This window comes from Mastigoproctus giganteus, chromosome 9 (genome assembly GCF_048544385.1).
Source record: "Mastigoproctus giganteus isolate SK-2022 chromosome 9, ASM4854438v1, whole genome shotgun sequence".
Taxonomy (NCBI): Eukaryota; Metazoa; Arthropoda; class Arachnida; order Uropygi; family Thelyphonidae; genus Mastigoproctus; species Mastigoproctus giganteus.
This window is the reverse complement of record NC_143583.1, coordinates 187047003-187068958: the sequence shown is the minus strand read 5'-3', so window position 1 is coordinate 187068958 and position 21956 is coordinate 187047003. Positions and strand designations below refer to the sequence as shown.

Here is a 21956-nt window from a genome sequence, read left to right as displayed (position 1 = left end):
GATCTTCGACGTAAACAGTTGTCCTTACAGTACGCCTTCAAATTGAAATCCCTGCCCAATCATCCCACGTGGGCATCCGTTTTTGAGCCACGCTGGGAAAACCTCTACAATACCCGTCAAATTGCCAACAAACCTTTTGGTATTCGGATTCAAGGGCTGTTGAATGAACTAGACATGACGGGACAGTAGACAACGTTGCCGAGTCACCCCGGCAATTCCTTCCACCCTGGCATGCCTATTTTCCAACTTGTGACTTCTCCCTTAAATCTGGGAGAAGGCTACTACACCGCCATCTGTCTACCAGCAACTCTTTGCATCACATAGACAGCAGTATTCTGACTTTCCGCCAGTATATACAGATGGCTCAAAGTTAGAATGTTATGTGGGATCTGCTGTTGTGTTCCCTCACAAAACGTTATCCAATAAGATACCACAAGAAACCAGCATTTATGCTGCAGAGTTGCGTGCAATAGAAACAGCCCTAGATCACATTAAAAATCACGACTACTAGAGGTATATGATTTATTGTGATTCATTAAGTGTGTTACAGGCTCTAGTATCGGTGAGGTATAACCCTCATCTGATCCTATCCAGGATCTGGCAGATTCTTTTTTCTCTCGTGGAATTAGAATTTGATATTCGCTTTTGCTGGATCCCAAGCCACATTGGGATCCAGGGAAATGAATTAGCTGATACCGCTGCCAAATCAGCCATTTCTGGATAATCATTGCTTGTCAGTCCCCTATACAGACTACAGGCAAACAATACGCTCTAAATTATATTCCCAATGGCAAGATTCTTGGTATGGACAGGCCACAAATAAACTACATCACATAAAGCCTGTAATTACGCAATGGCAGTCCAGTCAACGCAGGGTTCGAAGAGAGGAAGTTGTTCTTGCTCGGCTCCGCATAGGTCATAGTCATCTAACACATTCCTATTTGCTGAGGGCGGATGATCCACCTATGTGCGAGATGTGTAACGTTATTTTAACCATGAGTCATATTTTTATAGAATGTCCTGTTTTTATAGAATAGAAGCGATAAAACACAAGCACGACGCTTGTGTTTTATCGCTTTTAATAATTTGACTGAACCATTTACACTCAGTCAGATAATAGGTGACAGAGACAATATGTCTGGCGTTTTTAACTTTTTACAATCTATTAATTTGTATACAAAGATCTAAGTTTTATACTTTATATGCTTTTACTTTATACCCTTTTGTACATAATAGTTAATTGCTTGACGTGGTAGCCTAGGCTACCAAAATGTTTAGTAGCCTTTTAAATTTGACCTGGCACATTATGGCCTTAGCTGCCAATGCACGATTGAAAATCAAATCAAATCAAAATCCCTTTCTGTTCTTATTATGTAATGTCTTTTCAGATGTCTACAGAGTTGCCATCACTACCTCATTCCATTTACTATTATGCCCCCTCCCCCCCGATAGTCCTTGATGTCTTGGTGAAACCTTCACCCTCCTCTTCACTCTCTGCACAAAGACAAAAAAAAAATCATTTTTAATGATTCTTTGTCTTCAATTTTGTGATATAAAGTTTCTGCAAGTGTAGCAGAACAATGATTGTTTTTTTAAAAACTCTGTAGGAAAAGTATGACTGGTTTTTTTTGGTAATCCCATCAGGTAGTGAATAAAACTGCTTGTAATTTACCAATTCCCAAAAATTATATGTATTGTATCTGCATATACAATATGACCAAATTGAATGGAATATCAAATGAACAGTGTTGTCTGGGTGTACATTTACTTTTCTTATAGCTCATGTTTTTTTCTTTTTTGTAAGCAAATGAATAATATAGAGTGATAGTAATTTTAACTGATATTAATTAATTGTGCTATTGATGGAATTACTTGTGTTAAAAAGCAAATTTGCATTTCAATTTTTTTTATATATGTATTAGACAGGCCAAACAAAGCCTTTTTTAAATAAAAATTGTTTCAATAGAATTATTATTTGTAAAAACCATTCTGATGTTTTTCTGTGTTAAATTACAAAGCAGCCATATGAACAAATGTCTCATCAGTAAAATATTTTATTCCATTATAAAATACCCATATTCTTTTGTGATTAGAAATTTTCATTTTATTGTTTATACTCGGCATGCCCACCAGGTCAGTGGAGTTTACAACAAATCATCAATACAAACTTTAATCAGGCTTGAACTCTGGTCCACTCAAAGAATATATATGGTATTGCACTCTTTCTCATGACCACTCGTCTACGTCAGGCCTTTGCTGAATTATCAGTATAATGTTATTTGAATGATCAAGGTATTAAAAATCATCTGGAAGGGCACCATTTCAATGCTTTCAGGATCGTCATGTCAGAACTTTTTTTTAATTCTGTCATTTAGACCCTGTAGAAAAAGCCGCATTAGCATTACTAAAGGCATGTGATGCAAGAAAGCAAACTTATACAGCATAAGCCTTTTCCATTTTATCCATCCTAACTTTTCTTTAGTTCTGCTTTGAATTTATTTAAAAACGTTCACTCGGTCTGTTCAATCATTTACCTGTTGATAGCGGTCTTGTGTATACCGTATTTTTTTTTTTCCAAAACGATGTAAAAACATTTGTAGTACATGTATTTCGTCATATTATTTATTATCAAGTTTAAAGTAAATATTTAAGTAAAACAAAGCAGATATTACTACTTATATATACATATTAGAAAAGTGCTTCCCCCTCCCCCTTCTTCAAATAATGATATTCTTGTGGCTAACCAACCAAACGGGAAATAAAGCCTGAGAAAGTTAAACCTTAGATTTTTTCAGTTTTCTGCGTAATTCATGTAATTTCTGACGAAATTACAAATGACACAAAATAGCTGTGTAAGTCTGAAAGAAGACGTGCGTCTCAATGACATTTTTGGAGTTTTCACTCTTTCTTCCAAATATTTACTTTATATAAGGTGTACTTTACCTTTTTAAAATTTAGTATTATTGAAGTTAAATTTTGTCTTCTTTTTTTTTTTCTGTTTGGTCGTGGTTGCAAGAATTTTATGTGTATTTTTCCCTGATATTAATAAAATATATTCATCATTTACAAATAATGAATTTTTTCAAATGATGTTTTGCAATATCGAACCTGAGGAGTTCCTTGTAACAATTTAATTGCAAAGTTCTTGAATAATTCAGTGAGAGAGCTGCCCGAGAATTCATTTTCAAGATGACTGTCCCATGTCACAGTTCTTTGCTCGGTGGAATAAACTTAGCTAGCACGTTTTTGACGTCCAAAATTATTAAACCCTGGTTCACTGGCTTTGAACTGAATAGAAAATCCGTAGATAAAAAGATTAATGAAAAAAATTAATCTTCATACGAAATGCCTGACTTAGTGGTCAACATGATGGGCCTTATATAGTAGTAGTAGTACAGTACTATTTGAGTTGATCTAGCACGAACCCATGACTTACACCTGTGGTATAAGTATTAAAATAGTTTTGTAAATTACATAATTTATAAAGAGCTTATAATGATATACAGCAATATCACAGTTGCCGTAAAATGAAATGAAATGAAATTTTGGTTTTTATTCTATCACTTTATGACCGGAGAAATTATGACAAACCCCGGATATGGACTGTAAATCTGAAGTCTGGAGGTGGCAACCTCGATGTATACTCGTTAACTGCCTTCCGTTTTATTACCCTAACCAGTACTCCGTTTCACATTATATATATATATATTTTTTTTTTTTTTTTTTTCATTTCTAGACCTGTGTACAACGAATTATTTTATGCCCAGGGTGTACAACGAATTATTTATTATATGCCCAGGGCGTATACTCTACCTTGTGAAATTCTTTTACCTGATGTTGCTGTTTTCGAGTGTAAACAGAAAACGTACGCTAACCTTTTCTTCGATGCCTGTGTGAAACTAAATAAAATAATAAAATGTATGTTATATCCAAAAATCGCTCAAAAATGCATAAATATTTGAAATGGGGGATAGAGAAAGATACCGTTGATTTGAAAGTCACTGAAACATTTTATAATTTCAGAAAATGGGCAATTTGATATAAAAATAACTTTTCTAGATTGTTTTATTCAGTATTAAAAGCGGGAGTTAATAGTCGACATATTTGCTCATGTGATTTATTTCATGTAATATGTACAAATTTTGTAAATGAAATTATAATTACACCTCTAAAATTAGAGGTTTTTGTTATGTAATTTTATAGTCAAAATTCACTCTTATTAAATGTGTGTATATGTTAAAATAATTTCTGCTTACCCCATTGCGGTATGTAACATAAGAATCTTGGTCACAGTCTGCAAAAGTATTGTAACTTATCCACAAGTATGTCAGGACTATTATAGCAGTGTTACTAACCATGGTAACAGCCATATCCCACACTGGGCTGTCATTTAGTCACTTCTCTGGACTGTTTAAGTAGTTACTGACAGCTAATCTTTTCTGTAGCTATTTTTATTCACAACCCCTGCTCCTGGAAACATTTTGTTGAGTGCTTAAGTTTTGACCTTGGTTAGAAACTGTTAGATAATAGTGTCAATAAAAAAAAATGACAACTTGATGTTTTTGAGTGGCAGATGTGTGTACGCATGCATATAAATGATAATGGGGCGGGAATAGAATTTACAACAAATAGCACATATTCCATTTGGATTTAATAACAAATTGAGTACGCAGTTACTGCTAAAATTCCCCCAATAGTAATACTTGGCAGCTGCTTGCATATACGTAATCTGTCGTTGGTGTTTTTTATTGGACTTATTTTTTATGACTGGTTGTCAAAAATTCAGAATAGGGAACGAGTTAAAAAAAATTAGATGTGCGGTCCTAAAAGCGTAATAATAATATTCTAATTTGGTTTGGATCATGATTTTTTTTTTTTTAACCTTGGTATTCTAAATAAAGATATGGTAATACTATGTTCTGCCAGTCTCTCCAGAGGAAATTTTATTTTCTCCGTTGACAGTGACAAGCATGGGTTTGTCTCACTTTAGAAACGACATCGTTATTCATGATTCGACCAAAAATTACCACTTTCATTTTTTAAGCCCGCCGTAGCCGAGTGGTCATGTGCGCGGGTTCATAAGTACACGTGCCTTGAGTGACCGGGGTTCAAGCCCATGGCTGCTGAATACGGTGCTGTATATCTTGTGAACTCCTGACCGTTTTGTCTTCCCGAAGTATAAACAGAAAATTTATTTCTTTAATTTCATTGCATTACCAATGATGCGATTGGGCCAGTGCGGCATAGAATTAGATATTTAAATACTGCATTCTCGTAACGTCTGTTACATACTGGAAGTACGACACGACACCTTTTTGCTACGGAAAACTTTCGCGTAGATCTGAGGTGATTGGTAGAGTGACATAGTTGATTTTAACTCTCGTTGGACGTCAGTAACCACGACTGGGAGATGGGCGTCTCCCGCTATAGCTGCTGACGCTGTGACAACACGAACTCCACGTGGCTTTGTTTTTCGATTGAAATATCAAAGAATTTCTTTGTCGCGAGTCGATATTTTTAGCAAGACAGCAGAGGCTCTTTTCGTGAATTACACCTGAAAAGGAAGGAACAATTTTTTTTTTTTTAAATTTGAGTGTCTTTTAGAACATTTCCGATACTTTTACCAAAATGATACTGTACTTTAAAATAACAATAAAAGTTAAGGGACGGGAATATCAAGTTTACCGAAAGGGCGCCAGCCGAGCAAGGCCGGCCATAGTAGAGTACATCCTCCCACCTTTTCTGCCTACTAGGATTTCGAGAGAGCCACTCCAAACCAACTGAGATTCACACAAAGAATTTTATTTCAGATACACTTATGATTGCAACTTACTGCCCAAAATTCATGTCTGCGTGGTATAGATCATGCCATTAGGGGGGAAAAAAAAGTATTTTTCGAAATGAAATACTGTATGTGATCAAGAAAGATTATTTCACATTTTTTTAATAAAAATATGAAATTTCACTATGATAACTATTTTAGATAATGGTTACTTCAGTAAATTATGATGAAGTCATAAAACAGATAGATGCAAGAAACTACCTTGACTTCTGTAAAGCTTGTGATACCATTCCCCATGAAACCCAGGGGCTCACATCTGGTGAGTATGGGCTTGCCACACCCAGGGTCCTGAGCTGGATATCATCATTCCTCTCTTTCTTGGTGATTCCATTTTACTTCTCTCTCTCCCTCCCTCCGGGTAATTCAGAATTATTATTTTTATTTATTTATTATTATTTTTTTTTTTTGGCTGGTGCAGCATAAGCCTCAGCCTTCCTTGCACACCATATGGCTAACAATAATAATAAAGGCTATTATATAAACTGGAGCTACAAGGTCCTTCATTGTTTAAAACCTCTGTCTAAAAGGTAGGCAGAAGTAGCTGGCTAATGGCAGAGTAGTCATTAATGGACATTCCTCAGGGGAGGGTGGCTTGGGGATTAGTATTGGGATCACTCCTGTTTCTAATCTTCTTTAATGATATTGACAGGGAGTGCAAGGGAAGTTATCCAAGTTTGTTGATGACTTAAAAGGTGGGGTGGGGGAACAGCCAGAATGTTTTCTCTCTCTCTCTCTCTCTCCGTTTCTTCCTAATCTGTTCTTAGAAGCTTAAATTGTGGATATGAGATTAATATTCTACATTATTTGAGCCTTAATCATGTAGAATTGATATGGGTTCCAAGGAACTTTGGCTATGAGAGTAAGTACGAGCATCAATTTTCTCATTAACATGGTAACTGGATATTTCTTAATCCCTAACTTGCTATTTATACCTTCAGTGTGTGTGTGTGTTTTTTTTTTTTTTTTTTTTTTTTATCAGATTTAAACTTGTGCAAGATTATGTAAATAATTGGCAACCAAAATTATATTGTTAATTTCCTAAGATTTAAAAACAGTATGTAGTTAAAAAATTTAGAATTATAGAAAGTTGTGTTCACTCACTGTGTATAGTCTTAATTTTGCCTTTTCCTCTCAGCTTGTCTTAAAGAAAATTCCCCAGCAGATCTGAAATCACTTGCTGGGTAACATCCAGTAAACTATTTAATACTAGAACCACCAGCTAGCAAAAATATTATTTTGACTGTTGTGTATTAAATAGACTTTTAAGTTGTATTTTTTTTGCAACGTTTTATTATAAGTATTGATATAAAGTAACTGGCAGCAGTACAGAGTGTTGTGCTTGTGGTAATACACATAGAAGTATTCTGATAGCAAAAATTTCACCACAGAACTTTTTTGTCTAGGAAATAAGCCGAAGTTTAAAAATGAATTTGTGCAATTTAAACAAATGATAGTTATTTCAGGAGTTCCTGTACACTTTTCACATACATGTATATACTTTTTACACACAGTACACAATTCTTTGTCTTGCATTGCCTGATTTGGCATTGAGAGGTTTGACATGGCTGCTATTGTTACTTGTTTGAGCTGCTGCATCTTATGAATCATATACAGTGGATTCTGGTTATTTGGGCCACCGGTTAATTGGGGCAGCCATTTATTTGGGGTAAATCTTAAAAAACAGAAACCAATCGAGAAAATAGTCCCAATTAAGCAAAGTAAATCCCAATTTACTTCGCTTAATTGGGACAGCATGCCGTTTAATCGGGGCAGGAGACCGTAGCACTGCAGATTACCCTACGATTGTCTCTGACGGTACCACGTGGTTCAGTCGAAATTCTGGAGGTCACAACCATAAAACAATAAAAACAGTTAGCAGTCACCTGTTTATAGGGCTTTTCTTTTAGTGCAATCTATCATAAACGGATAGTAAACTCGATCTTATTGAATTTGTGATAATACCGACAGCTGGAATTATGTGGAGTTTTATGGTGAAATGTGTTTACACTTCCTTGGAATCTTCAATCATATAAAAAAATTAATTTTCAGAATCTTCTCTTCATTCCTATTTTTAAAGCTTTGTAACTCATTACTCCATTCTCACTTGCGCGTATTGTGTTACTTGCAATTTGTGTTTGCCGTGTTCTTTGTTATTGATTGCTTATCTTTTTACTGTTTTAAATTTTAACCCCCACCCAAAAATGTCAACTAGGTTAGTTAGTATGTACATATTACAGTACGTATTAATTATTCCGATTATCACGTATCGTTTAATTTTTTTAATTGGTAAGGTAATAAAGGGTAAATTTGCGCTTAATATATCTTTACTTTTATATCCTGTGGATAATATTACTCCTGTTTTTCTCTAATTAGAATCGCTGTTTAATAGAATTAAAATTCAATTCGTAAAAGTGATCACGATTGACCGGCGCTTACTACACCTCATATAGTGAATGGTACTTTACTATGGTGAGTTCATCATAACTGTGATTTGATTGTACAGTGAACTAATTGTAAAGAGGGGGTACGTCGTATTTTTAACTGCATTGTATTTACGTAAAACTTCGGATAATTGGGGCAGCCACTTAATCGTGCCAAAATGCACTAGTCCCGATGTGTCCCAAATAACCGGAACTGTATTCTTTTCTGAGTTCTTCAGCTAGATTCAATATAAAATTTCTTCTCTTCATAACTTTCTCTGTTACTTCTTTATAAATAATCGTGGCATTGATTACTGCAAGATATAATATATTATAAAAGATGTGAACCAGCCATCTACATGAACCCTGCTTTTGTTGAATATTTTTTAGCCATTTGGTCTAAAATATCAACCGTGTACTTTGTTTTGTTTGTGGTATTACTATGACAACACTTGTATAAAGTGTACTCAAGATTATGACATTTTATTTGCTTTGGTGCGATAATTTGTCAGAGTGCAATCATCAAGTTTTGAAACTGCGGTGGAATATAATTCTACTTTCTGTTCTTTTTTTTTATGGAATTTTATCAAAAGCTTATATCTATCATTAGAACTTCTTTAAGAGCATAATTCACAGTTTCCACTATAGTATAATTTTTGGACTAATTTCTTACCTAATTCAAAACTGGTAAAGAAGTTATCAGGGGTTACATTTAGCATTAGCAAGGCACATGATGCAAGAAAGCAAGCTTATATAGCATCGGCCAAAAAAAAAAAAAAAAACACACCTTTCTCATTTCATCCATCCACTCACTCCAAATGTTTGTCTAGTTCTGCCTTGAATCAATTTAAGCTATCAACTTCTACATTGACACATGGAAGTTTGTTTCAGCAATCAACCACCCACTGGCTAAAGGCAAACTTCCGCACATCTATCCTACAACTATCTTTCCTGAATTTGAATTTATGCTCTCTCGGGTGATTATTTTGAGCAAAAGGAAAAATCATTGAGCATGATTTGAGCATTGAGCATGCTCAAACCATTTCGGGCTTTATACACCTCAATCAGATCACTTTGCAGGTGCCTAGTCTCCAGACACTATAATTTGCAAAACTTAAGCCTTTCTTTGTAAGAGCAACCCTTTGTTCCATTCGCTAATCTCTTGCTCTCCTCTGTACTCGTTCCAACAGCTCTACATCCTTCTTAAAATGAGGCCTCCAGACCTGTATACAGTACTCAAGGTGTGGCTTGACCACCACCTCCTTATCCCTGCTAGAAAAATTCCTGTGTATCATTGACAAGACACCATGAGCTACTCTTGCAGACTGTCTGCACTGCTGAGAAAACTTCATATCTGATTGCACAAATATCCCCAGGTCCTTTTCACTCTCTACCACTGTCAGTGTAGTACCACACAGTTGATACATTACTCTGGGGTTACTGCTTCCCATATACAGTACTTTACATTTTTCAGTGTTAAACTTCAGTTGCCACCTCTCAGCCCATCTGCTCGACTTTTCTAGATCCTGTTGCAGCAGTGTAGTGTCATTAACAACCCTGCCAACCTTCGTATCATCTGCAAACTTGAACATTAAGCCTGATATACCATCATCAATATCATTAATGAATACAGAAATCAACAATGGACACAACACTGAACCCTGGGGGACTCCACTGATAACATTAGTCCATGTAGAGTAGTGTCCATTGATTACCACTCTCTGTCTTCTCCCCCTCAACCACCCCTTTATCCATAGCAGCAGTTTGCCTCCAGTGCCACACTGCTCCAATATGGGCAGCAGTCTTCCATGTGCAACAGTATCAAAAGCCTTTCTGAGATCCAAATATATGATATCAAAATTATTCTTTGCATCCAGTTCCTTTGTGACTACATCATAGTATCCAATCAAATTGGAGAGACAAGACTTCCCCTTAACAAACCCATGTTGTGTCCAAGCTATAACTGAAGTCTTGTATAGATGATCCTACAGTGCTTCTTTAACCAGTGGGTCCATTAATTTCCCTGGAACAGGAGTTAAACTAACAGGTCTGTAATTACCTGTGTCTCTCTTTGATCCTCCTTTGTGGGTTGGGGTCACATTTGCACACCTCCCATCCATGGGTACCTCGTGGCAAGCTTCTCATGAGAGCTTCCCTGAGTCCAAGAAAGCTCTCATAATTATGGCTAAGGGTTTGCTTACTTCCTTTGCTGCCTCCTTTAATATAACTGGATAGATTCCATCCACCCCAGGTGCCTTTCTTATGTTTATCTTCAACAATTTCTCCTCCACTTTACTCTCAGTTATTACAAGATTATCTGGCTTACTGCCAGTGTTTACTTCATCTATGGCATTACCCTTCCTGAATAACTCCTCATGTGTGAATGTAGATGCAAAATATTGATTTAGTTTGTTAGCTACCTGAGCAGGATCATGAACAGTTGAACCATCGATATCAAGTGGACCAATCTGATTCATCCCCTTCCTTCTAGAGTTTACATAAGTAAAGAACTCCTTGCTGTTTTTCTTTGCATCCTTTGTCAAAGATTTCTCCTAATCTGCCTTTGCCTGCCTAACCTCCTTTGTGACTTGGTTACAGACCAGCTTATATCTATCATAGGCGTCTGTGTCACCTGTTAATTTATATGTACGCCATGCATTTTTCTTCTCTGCCACACGTCTAATTAGTTAATGTGACATCCATTTAGGCCTAAACTTTGAACAATATTTCTTAGTTGGTATGAAAAGCCTAGTAGCTTCCAAGATTAATTCTTTGAATGCTTCCCATTTTGAATATGCTGTTGGTAACATCATCAGTTGGTCCCACCGTATAGAATTTAAATACTGTTTCAGACCATCATAGTGACCTTTACAAAAGCAAAAACCCTTCCCTTTACCTATGATGGTAGTTACCTCTTTGAGTAAATCCCACTTCAGCACACCGTGATCACAGTCACCTAGTGGTTCCTTTATCTGCAGATTTTTAATGCATGAAGAATCACTACTGATAATCTGATCAAGAGTATTACTCCCTCTAGTTGCCTCCACGAACATGCTGCTGTAGAAAACAATCATCCAATAAATTCATAAAAGCCTTGCGTGTGTGTGTGAGTGACCAACCCACAAATTCCAGTCAATCTCTGGGAAATTAGAATTCCCCATTATAAGACACTGATTTACTGACCCATTCTATTTCTCTGCGCAATTGCTCATTATACTCATCAGATTTATTAGGCCTATAACTCACACCTACTCTCATTTTCCCTTTCCCAGTGCTTATGTCACACCAAACAGACTCAACATTGCATTGTCCCCCAACATCAACTGGATGCATTTCCTTAGATTTTATGTTTTCTTAACTAACAGCATAACCCCTCCTCCCTTCCTGTACAAATTGTACTCCCCAAATTCCAATTCTGCACTGGTTATGTCTGTGTGACACCACACCTCTAATATCCTAACAATGTCTGCCCTTGATGTCTTGACCAGGATTTCAAGCTCATCAAATTTAACTACACTCCTAGCATTGGTGTACATGCAAGTATACATGCACCTGTTTATACTCTTAGTTACTCTAACACAGCCCATGTATTTACTTATTCCACTATGACTCCCAGCAGTCCTGGAAATCCCCATTGCCTTGCTTTCCAGGCATCTGCTCAATTGCATTTCAATAGAAGCCGTGCTAGAATCACTTTCACCTCTGTCAGTGGCTACTGTTAATCTATTAGTCCGTGTATCCCCCAAGTTTTCCAACCCACCTAACTCTGCCTCCTTAGCATCAGCAAATATTCTTGTAGATGCAAAAAAATATTTAAGTGTACCCCATCCCTGTAGAAGCAGTTTCTCTTGTTTAGCAAGCACACCTCGATTCAAAAATGGTTCCTTTGATTTTAGTGCAGTTCTGTATGTTTTTTATTATTGAAGTGTCTACAAATAAATGAAATGCACTTATCACACAGCATCCATACACATATTTTGTCTTGCATTAAGGAGTTGGCCATGGTTATTGTGAATAATGTTCCTTTATAGCACATGTCCTGCAGAAAGACCACCAGATTTTGAATTATGTTTGCTACTCACTGATAAACACGATTTTTACGATTATGCGGTGTATTATCATCTACAGTATTTCTCGATGTACAAGGATCAGAAGTATATATTCAACTACTAATTTACTTGTGAAAAAGTCAACTACTGGATTCCTCACCTCTTTCATTAGGAAACCAATTTTCACTTTCATCTTCTCTAAATTCATCTCCACTTTCATTTTCAGATAGCTTTTCTAATTCCTCTGGACATTTTTGAATCTGCTCTTGGGTAAGACCACAAGATCACCATTTTAGTAATGCATTGTAAAATTGTTGAAATACCTTTCCACTTATAAAGTTTCGCCCAGACTAAACTAAAATAGCATGGCCTAGCAATATATAGTAGCGAATTCTACACATGCTCAGACCTGAAGTAGCATTCACAGATGTCCAGACGTGTGCACCTGACCATGTACTTGCATGAGCCGTAAGGTGATTCAAATCACAAACGTTTGTCACAAGGTAGATAAATGCAAAAATTGCACAAAACTGCAAAGCAGTTTTAGGTATGAGCTAAAAATTGAAAAGAAAAATTATTTGCAATTGTGCATGCTGTAAGTTAATGGAGAATTAGGAAATGGCATGGACTCACACTTCTGTAGCTAAGAATGGCTGCATCGATGCAGAGTAAGCAAATGGTCAAATTGACCATTGCAGTGGTTCTGGTGTTACTAGCCAATAAATATATGTGGAGTCTGTGTTTTTTTACCTTTACAAGATTTAATCAATCATAATTATGTATTTCTGTTTGTAATTTTATCAGTAATTTTGATATTTTTCTTAATGGTTTTTTTTATAGGTGATGGAAGCTACCAAGAGTATGATCCGCTGCCATCTTTGGCAGAATTTGGCATTAGCTCTTGAAAAAGAAACCCGTGTTCTACCAAAATTATGGTTATCGAATCCATGTCAACAAGCGATGAAATATGTGCTGAAGAATTGCTGTCTGCCAGATTACTGATGATTGTTCCTAGTGTAGTCTTCCTTATATTTAAGAAATGAACTAACAGACATGTGGGTTGTTTGATTATTGTAACTCTTCACTCTGGCAAGTTTCTTTTTCTGTTTTTTTTTTTTTTTTTTATATATATACAAAGAAAGAAAAGGCCACTTTGTAAATGAAAGTGCTATATTTTTACTTGATTTTGGCAAGTTTTGGATCCAGACTTCAAGTGATATATGAAGGCATTTTAAAGAGAACAGTATCTAAATCATTTATGACCCATGTGTTTAGAAATTAAAAGTAGTTGTACATGGATGCACAACTCATATGGTGTTTGTATGGTTCCCCAAATTTTACAAATGATTAGTGCAGACATTTTATTGTTTAAAAACTTCCACTGGTAATGAATTAACATTGTCTCACACACACACTCAGAATGTGTGTAGGATATATATATTTACACCATCTTTTATTTTTTAATTATTTTGAACTGAAGGTGTACTTTTTTATGCTCTAATACAAATTGCCATTTTCTGTTTGTATTGATCTTTGTTACAGAGGTACTCCTAAATAATCAACCTTGGTGAGTTCTTAACTCTGGTTAGCTGTCTGCTGCATATTGAAATCACAATACATGATTACGTTGTGTTGTTTTGTGTCTAAGTATGAATCACATAGTTGATTGATGTAATGATTTCTAGGAGTGCTGCTTATATGAAATGTTAAAGAACACACTAAGCACTGAGTGCCAAATAATCACTCAATATTTTGATTTACACCACATTTCAGTAATGTATAGGTATTATTTAAACATATTTTTGAAATAAAAAACATGTAGCCCACTTATGCTTAGCATATTAATCATATTGTGCTTTTATTTTATACCTATGCCAGTTTAATAAGGATAAAGTTTGAATTAAAATTTATCTATATAAGATAATTTGGCACTTTTCTCATATCATATTCAGCATACATTTAAAATATGAAGGCCATTTCTAGACATTAAAATTATTTACCTGTTTACAAATAAATATAGAATTAATTAAGCTTTAAGTAGTTTTTATTTAATTTGGTGAGGTTCCCAAATTAAATAAAAAGTAATATGAGAGTAATCCCCCACATTTTGGTGGTGGGGTGGGGATTACTCTCCTCTCCCTGTGGGAGAGTTGTGTTGTTCGTACAAAGCTGTTTTTTAAAAATCCTTTGTTTGGTTGACATAGTTTAATTAACTGTACTAAAGTATATATTAATTTATAAACATATGTATATTCATAGCTAAGTTTTATGTTATTTGCACTTGTTTGGAAAGGGGGTATCTGAAATTTATGAAATGTTTTAAGGGTGAAGCAGGTATCAAATTTGGAACTTCTGATCTAATTTAATAAATTTAGTGACAAATGGGCCTGGAGTACTGGGGTCTATAGTTTAATAATTTCAAATACATATTTACACTATACCCAGTTATAAAATATAAGTACAAATTCAGTAGCTTTCGGAACACGTGTCCCTTTATCAACTGACAAATTTGAATACATTACAAGCAAAGTGTGGCACGTTACTCATGCGTCATTGTTGTAGCACGGACGTGTGCTGCCTTACGCCAGTGATCATCCATCAATAAAACGGTTATCTCTAGGATGGGATGTATACGCATGCCTTTCTGGCGATTTAATGCCTTAGGGTTGTTTATTATGTTTAGTGACTCTAGCCATAGGCGGTGGCGAAAGTGTTGCGCGTGGTCCACTATCTCAAAGTCGCGCTTGGGGTCAAGATCGTGGTTGGTAGCCCAAAAATGTTCTGCAAGCACGGACTGGTCAGTTTCGGCAAGCCGGATTGCTCTGTCGTGTTCCGTGAGGCGATCCTGGAGACGTCTCGATGTCTCACCTACGTAGCAACTGTTACAGGCCCTACAGGTGATACGGTACACTACATTGCTGCGTAAGACAGGTGTGACAGGGGTCTTCACACTGGAGACAAGTGAACATAGGTTCCTACCGGGTAATTGCACACATTTGATGTTGTAACTTCTCAGGATCTTCGAGATACGTCCTGACACTCCTGGATAGTACGGAATGTAGGCGGACGATATGCCGACTTGCTTCGGAGGTCTTGGGTTGGAAGTAAGTTCTTGTGCCTGTAACAAGCATCTGTTTAGTACATGGGATGGATAACCGCATCTGGTTAGGTCCGCCTTCACACGGGAGATCTCGTTACGTCTAATTGTGTCGGTGCTGGAATGGCTCCAGGCTCTGGAGAACAGGGTGCGGGCAGTGCTATTGAGATGGCTTGGAGCGTGGCCGGACCCGTAGTTGGTGAATTGACCGCACCACATGGGTTTGCAGTATACTGAGGTCTCTAGACGTGGGCCTACGCGATGCACTAGCACGTCCAGAAACGGGAGCGAACCGTCCACCTCTGATTCTACGGTAAACTTGATGAAATTGGATAGAGAGTTGAGGTGTTCTAGTAGTACCGTTTCAGAACCACGTGGTATTATGGTAAAAATATCGTCGACGTATCTACACCACGTTGTAATAGGTGTAGGTGGGTTCTGGTGTATCTGCTCCTCCAGATCTTCCATGGCGATGTTAGCTACTACGGAACTGACAGGGGCACCCATAGCAGTGCCATGTACTTGTTTGTAGAGTGAGTCTTCAAAGGTGAAGATGCTGCTAGAGAGGCATAGGTTGAGGGCGGTACAGATGTCATCAGTGGATAGTGACGTCCTGGATTGGAGGCTTAAGTCGCTCTCAAGGAGCCTTCTGGCGCAGTGCACGGCCTGTTGGACGGGAATCGAGGTGAATAAAGAAACCACGTCAAATGATGCCATGACAGAGTTATCGGGGATTGAAATGTCCTTAATGATGTTAATGAATTCACTGCTGTTTTTAACGGTGTGAGATGTATTACCTATAAGAGGCGAGAGGAGGCTTGCGATGTGTTTGGACAGTTCATACGTTGGGGCACTGCAGCAAGACACTATAGGTCTGAGAGGAATACCCGGTTTATGGATCTTTGGTAATCCGTAGAATTGCGGTAGTTGGCAGCCAGTAGCACGTAGAAGATGGTGAGTCGCGGTCGGGATCTTCTTATCTTTAAGCCATGCGTGGACAAGTTTATTAACATTTGCTTCCAGACGTTTCAAGGCTTTAACGGGAGGATCAGGTAGAGGTTCATATACGTTAGGATCGAGTAATAGGGCCAAGGCTTTCTCTCGGTAGGCTGATCGGTCCAGCACAACAGTCCGGCGCCCTTTATCCGCAGGAAGTACAACGATGGAGTTGTCTTTTCTTATAGATGACAGGGCGGCACGCTGGCGGTGGTTGAGGTTTGAGTACGTTTTTCGAGTGTTGCGGAGGACTGCGGCAGTCTTGAATCGGATCTCGTTGGCAGTTTCTTCGGGAAGGTTGGTAATACTGGCTTCTATACCCATAGCGAGCTGTGTGATGGGAGGTTTCGATGGTATAACGGCAAATTTGCAGACGGTATGCATAACCTTATGCATACCATCTGCCATTGGGCTAGTCAGACCTCGGATACCTACCGTTTACGCCAACAGCGCAAGTTCATAAACTTAAGCATAGAAGCTAACTCCTTAAAGGCGAACACTCGTTCAGACGACACGACTTCTTTCGTCTTGAATCTAAGTAACAAACAACTGTCCAACGAGCAGCTGAGTGTTTTATCAAACGGTATGAAATTCGCCGTTATACCATCGAAACCTCCCATCACACAGCTCGCTATGGGTATAGAAGCCAGTATTACCAACCTTCCCGAAGAAACTGCCAACGAGATCCGATTCAAGACTGCCGCAGTCCTCCGCAACACTCGAAAAACGTACTCAAACCTCAACCACCGCCAGCGTGCCGCCCTGTCATCTATAAGAAAAGACAACTCCATCGTTGTACTTCCTGCGGATAAAGGGTGCCGGACTGTTGTGCTGGACCGATCAGCCTACCGAGAGAAAGCCTTGGCCCTATTACTCGATCCTAACGTATATGAACCTCTACCTGATCCTCCCGTTAAAGTCTTGAAACGTCTGGAAACAAATGTTAATAAACTTGTCCACGCATGGCTTAAAGATAAGAAGATCCCGACCGTGCACTGCGCCAGAAGGCCGTGCACTGCGCCAGAAGGCTCCTTGAGAGCGACTTAAGCCTCCAATCCAGGACGTCACTATCCACTGATGACATCTGTACCGCCCTCAACCTATGCCTCTCTAGCAGCATCTTCACCTTTGAAGACTCACTCTACAAACAAGTACATGGCACTGCTATGGGTGCCCCTGTCAGTTCCGTAGTAGCTAACATCGCCATGGAAGATCTGGAGGAGCAGATACACCAGAACCCACCTACACCTATTACAACGTGGTGTAGATACGTCGACGATATTTTTACCATAATACCACGTGGTTCTGAAACGGTACTACTAGAACACCTCAACTCTCTATCCAATTTCATCAAGTTTACCGTAGAATCAGAGGTGGACGGTTCGCTCCCGTTTCTGGACGTGCTAGTGCATCGCGTAGGCCCACGTCTAGAGACCTCAGTATACCGCAAACCCATGTGGTGTGGTCAATTCACCAACTACGGGTCCGGCCACGCTCCAAGCCATCTCAATAGCACTGCCCGCACCGTTCTCCAGAGCCTGGAGCCATTCCAGCACCGACACAATTAGACGTAACGAGATCTCTCGTGTGAAGGCGGACCTAACCAGATGCGGTTATCCATCCCATGTACTAAACAGATGCTTGTTACAGGCACAAGAACTTACTTCCAACCCAAGACCTCCGAAGCAAGTCGGCATATCGTCCGCCTACATTCCGTACTATCCAGGAGTGTCAGGACGTATCTCGAAGATCCTGAGAAGTTACAACATCAAATGTGTGCAATTACCCGGTAGGAACCTACGTTCACTTGTCTCCAGTGTGAAGACCCCTGTCACACCTGTCTTACGCAGCAATGTAGTGTACCGTATCACCTGTAGGGCCTGTAACAGTTGCTACGTAGGTGAGACATCGAGACGTCTCCAGAATCGCCTCACGGAACACGACAGAGCAATCCTACTTGCCGAAACTGACCAGTCCGTGCTTGCAGAACATTTTTGGGCTACCAACCACGATCTTGACCCCAAGCGCGACTTTGAGATAGTGGACCATGCGCGACACTTTCGCCACCGCCTATGGCTAGAGTCACTAAACATAATAAACAACCCTAAGGCATTAAATCGCCAGAAAGGCATGCGTATACATCCCATCCTAGAGACAACCGTTTTATTGATGGATGATCACTGGCGTAAGGCAGCACACGTCCGTGCTACAACAATGACGCATGAGTAACGTGCCACACTTTGCTTGTAATGTATTCAAATTTGTCAGTTGATAAAGGGACACGTGTTCCGAAAGCTACTGAATTTGTACTTATATTTTATAACTGGGTATACTGTAAATATGTATTTGAAATTATTAATAAATTTACTTCATACTCTTCACCCAGATGCTCATAGCCACTCACTCATCACGTTTACGGATACTGTATTTCCATCAAGATGCAAGAGTGTTAAGATTTTTTTTTTTTTTTTTAATGTGGTGTGTTGACATGTTTATCTCCTCAACAGTGGATGAATGTTTACCCACCTGCTACCAAGTACAGTCTGCTCAATGCATTCAATGTTCTGGCTTGCAGAACCTGTTGATGCTCACCCACTCCATGGTTTATCTCCTAGGTTTGTTTGAACTGATTGTACCAGAAAGAGGCTTCTTTCTTAGCCAAGACTGTTGAACTGCCCATAGTTATAAAGATTCAGTCCATTGCTACTGATTTTTATGGACTTTAGTTCCCTTGCCATTGAGATAGTTATTACAGGACAGCATTTTGGTTTAATCATTTATTGTCAAGAAAAGTGTTACAGCATGCTGTGAAAAGAAAAGAAATACTACGTATATGCCTTAATTCTTGGAACATTTCATTTGTGGAATTGGGACACTTTTCAAACTGCACCTGCACTGTTTATAATATATGGTAGTAGTTAAATGTACCTCGAAGGTGAGGTATATGTAGGTCGGTATACCATTACCCATCAAGACATGAAGACCTAAGTACGCGCCATTGGAAACTGGAAAAAGATAATAATATATACACATGTAACATATATGAATTATTAACATGTTAATTATAGGTAAGTAGATACGTTGAAAGGGACTTTATCGAGGGCTAACCCTTTCAATGTATCAACCATAATTAACGAGCTATCCATTTCTGTCATCATCATCCAGTCCAACAATTTCCAAATGATAGTAAAAAGTATACATAAATGTGGTATACAAAAATGAGAGTTCCAAAAGTTAATACCCAAAGGGGGGGGGGGGTACACTATTGCATTTTCATATCAGTGTATATATATATATATATACCCACACACACCAGTAAGTTTTGTTTTTTCCCATTGGGTCCTGACTAATATTAGGGTAAAAATTACGTAGAAATATTAATATTGCGATATTATTATTATTAACAATATTAATTCATTGGTGTAATAAAATTCTCTTTTACTTCCAAAAATTAACATCTTTGCAAAATTAACAAAAGTTAACATCTTTGCCAGTATATGGGCAGTGTGCTATAGACTTTTTTTTTATTGTCCTGTAATTAAGTTTATTAATGTCATTTATCTTTTAAACTGGGCATGTTTGCAAGTGCTCGTTAAATGTTGTGGGTTATCTAAAAAAGTAATGCCTTTAAGAAAAAAAAAGCATTTTAAGAAAATATATAAATAAGTTTCCATGGGGTAAAAGAAACTTTGTGCTGTGAGCTTTAATCTCACTTTGCACTTGTTTTAGTTGCAGAATTTGAAACATTCTTAAACATAATGCAAGTACAGTTAGAGATCAAAGGCAGTTTTCATGACTGCAGTATTTCAGGACATGAAAAGGGTAATTTTGATAGATTTTTGTAACTAAATGACAAACTCAGAGACGAGAGAGAGAGATCCTGCTTTAACATGAGAATTCGTGCTCTACTTAAATCTTACAAGATATTAATCAGAGAATGAGCTGAAACTTCTATAAATATATGCCACCTCCAAAAGAAAAGAAAGCTGCCTTTTCCAACTGTATTAGTATTAGTTGAGACATATGATGCAAGAAAGCAAGTTTATACAGCATCAGCCCCAAAAAAAAAAAAAAAAAAAAAAACCTTCACATTTTACCCATCCAGCCACTCTAAAAGTTTGTCTAGTTCAGTCTTAAATTTATTTAAGCTATCAACCTCCACAACAACAACAGATGGAAGTCTGTTCCAGCAATCAACTACCCGCTGGCTAAAGGCAACCTTCCACACATCTATTCTACAACTGTCTTTCCTCAATTTGAATCTATGCCCCCTCAGGTTCTTAATTTGAGCAAGTAGAAGTATCCCATCAGCATTGAGCCTGCTCAAACCATTCAAGGCCTTATACACCTCGCAGGTGCCTAGTCTCTAGATGCTGCAACTTGCAGAACTTAAGCCTTTCTTCGTAAGCCCACCCCTTTGTTCCTCAACCAATCTTGTTGCGCTTCTCTTTACTCATTCTAGCAACTCTACATCCTTCCTAAAACAAGGCTTTCAGACCTGTATACAGTACTCAAGGTGTAGCCTGACCATTGCCTTATACAAAGGGATAATCACCTCCTTGTCTCTGCTAGCAAAATTCCTATTCCTATATATCATTGCCAAAACTCCATGACCTGCTCTGGCAGTCCATCTGCACTGCTCAGAAAACTTCATATCTGACTGCACAATTATCCCCAGGTCTTTCATTCTCTACTTGCCTGAAGTTAGTACCACACAGTTGATGCAATTCTCTTGGGTTACTGCTACCCATATGCAGTACTTTGCATTTGTCAATGTTAAACTTCAGTTGCCACTTCTCAGCCCATCTGCCTAACTTTTCTAGATCCTGTTGCAGTAGCATACTGTCTTTACTATCATTAACAACCCTGTCAACCTTTGTATCATCTACAAACTTGGACATTAAGCCTGATATACCTTCATCAATATCATTGATAAATACACAAAACAACAATAGGCCCAACACTGAACCCTGGGGGACTCCGCTAATAACATTAGTCCACATAGAGCAATTGTCCATTTATTACCACTCTCTTCCGTCTCCCACTCAACCATCCCTTTATCCATTGCAGTAATTTGCCCTTAATGCAATTAAGGCAAATTACTGCAATGGATAAAGCAATTAAATGCTACTCCAATTTGTACAGCAGTCTTCCATGTGCAACAGTATCAAAAGGTTTCCAGAAATCCAAGTATATGATATCAAAATTATTTTTTGCATCCAGTTCCTTTGTGACCACATCATAGTATCCAATCTTATTGGTCAGACAAGACTTCCTCTTTACAAACCCATGCTGTGTGTGAACTATTACTGCTGTCTTGTCTAGGTGATCCAGTATCACCTCCTTAATCAGTGACTGCATTATTCTCCATGGAACAGAAGTTAAAACTAACAGGTTCTATAATTATTTGTCACTCTTTATGAATTGGGGATTTGTTTGAACATCTCCAGTCTATTGTGACCTCCCCTGACTGAGGATGCTCTCATAATTATGGCTAAGAGTGTGCTTACTTCCCTTGCTGCCTCCTTCGTTATAACAGGATAGATTCCATC

The 21956-nt window shown here is 38.0% G+C and overlaps 2 protein-coding genes across 3 annotated transcripts in view; one reads left to right on the top strand and one right to left on the bottom strand.

Annotated features, from left to right (window-relative positions):
* Window positions 1–4398, bottom strand: part of LOC150080952 (U-scoloptoxin(11)-Sm7a-like) — a 51017-nt gene extending 46619 nt beyond the window's left edge. The window contains exon 1 of the mRNA XM_090381221.1: window positions 4257–4398. Within this exon, the coding sequence (XP_090237347.1) occupies window positions 4257–4370 (114 nt within the window). The 5' untranslated portion in view covers window positions 4371–4398. The remainder of the gene's footprint in view (window positions 1–4256) is intronic.
* Window positions 1–13371, top strand: part of LOC150080951 (uncharacterized) — a 233556-nt gene extending 220185 nt beyond the window's left edge. For both annotated transcript variants that reach the window (XM_090382126.1, XM_090382125.1), the window contains exon 7: window positions 13152–13371. In XM_090382126.1, the coding sequence (XP_090238252.1) occupies window positions 13152–13313 (162 nt within the window). In that variant the 3' untranslated portion in view covers window positions 13314–13371. The remainder of the gene's footprint in view (window positions 1–13151) is intronic.
* Window positions 13372–21956: the final 8585 nt, after the last annotated feature.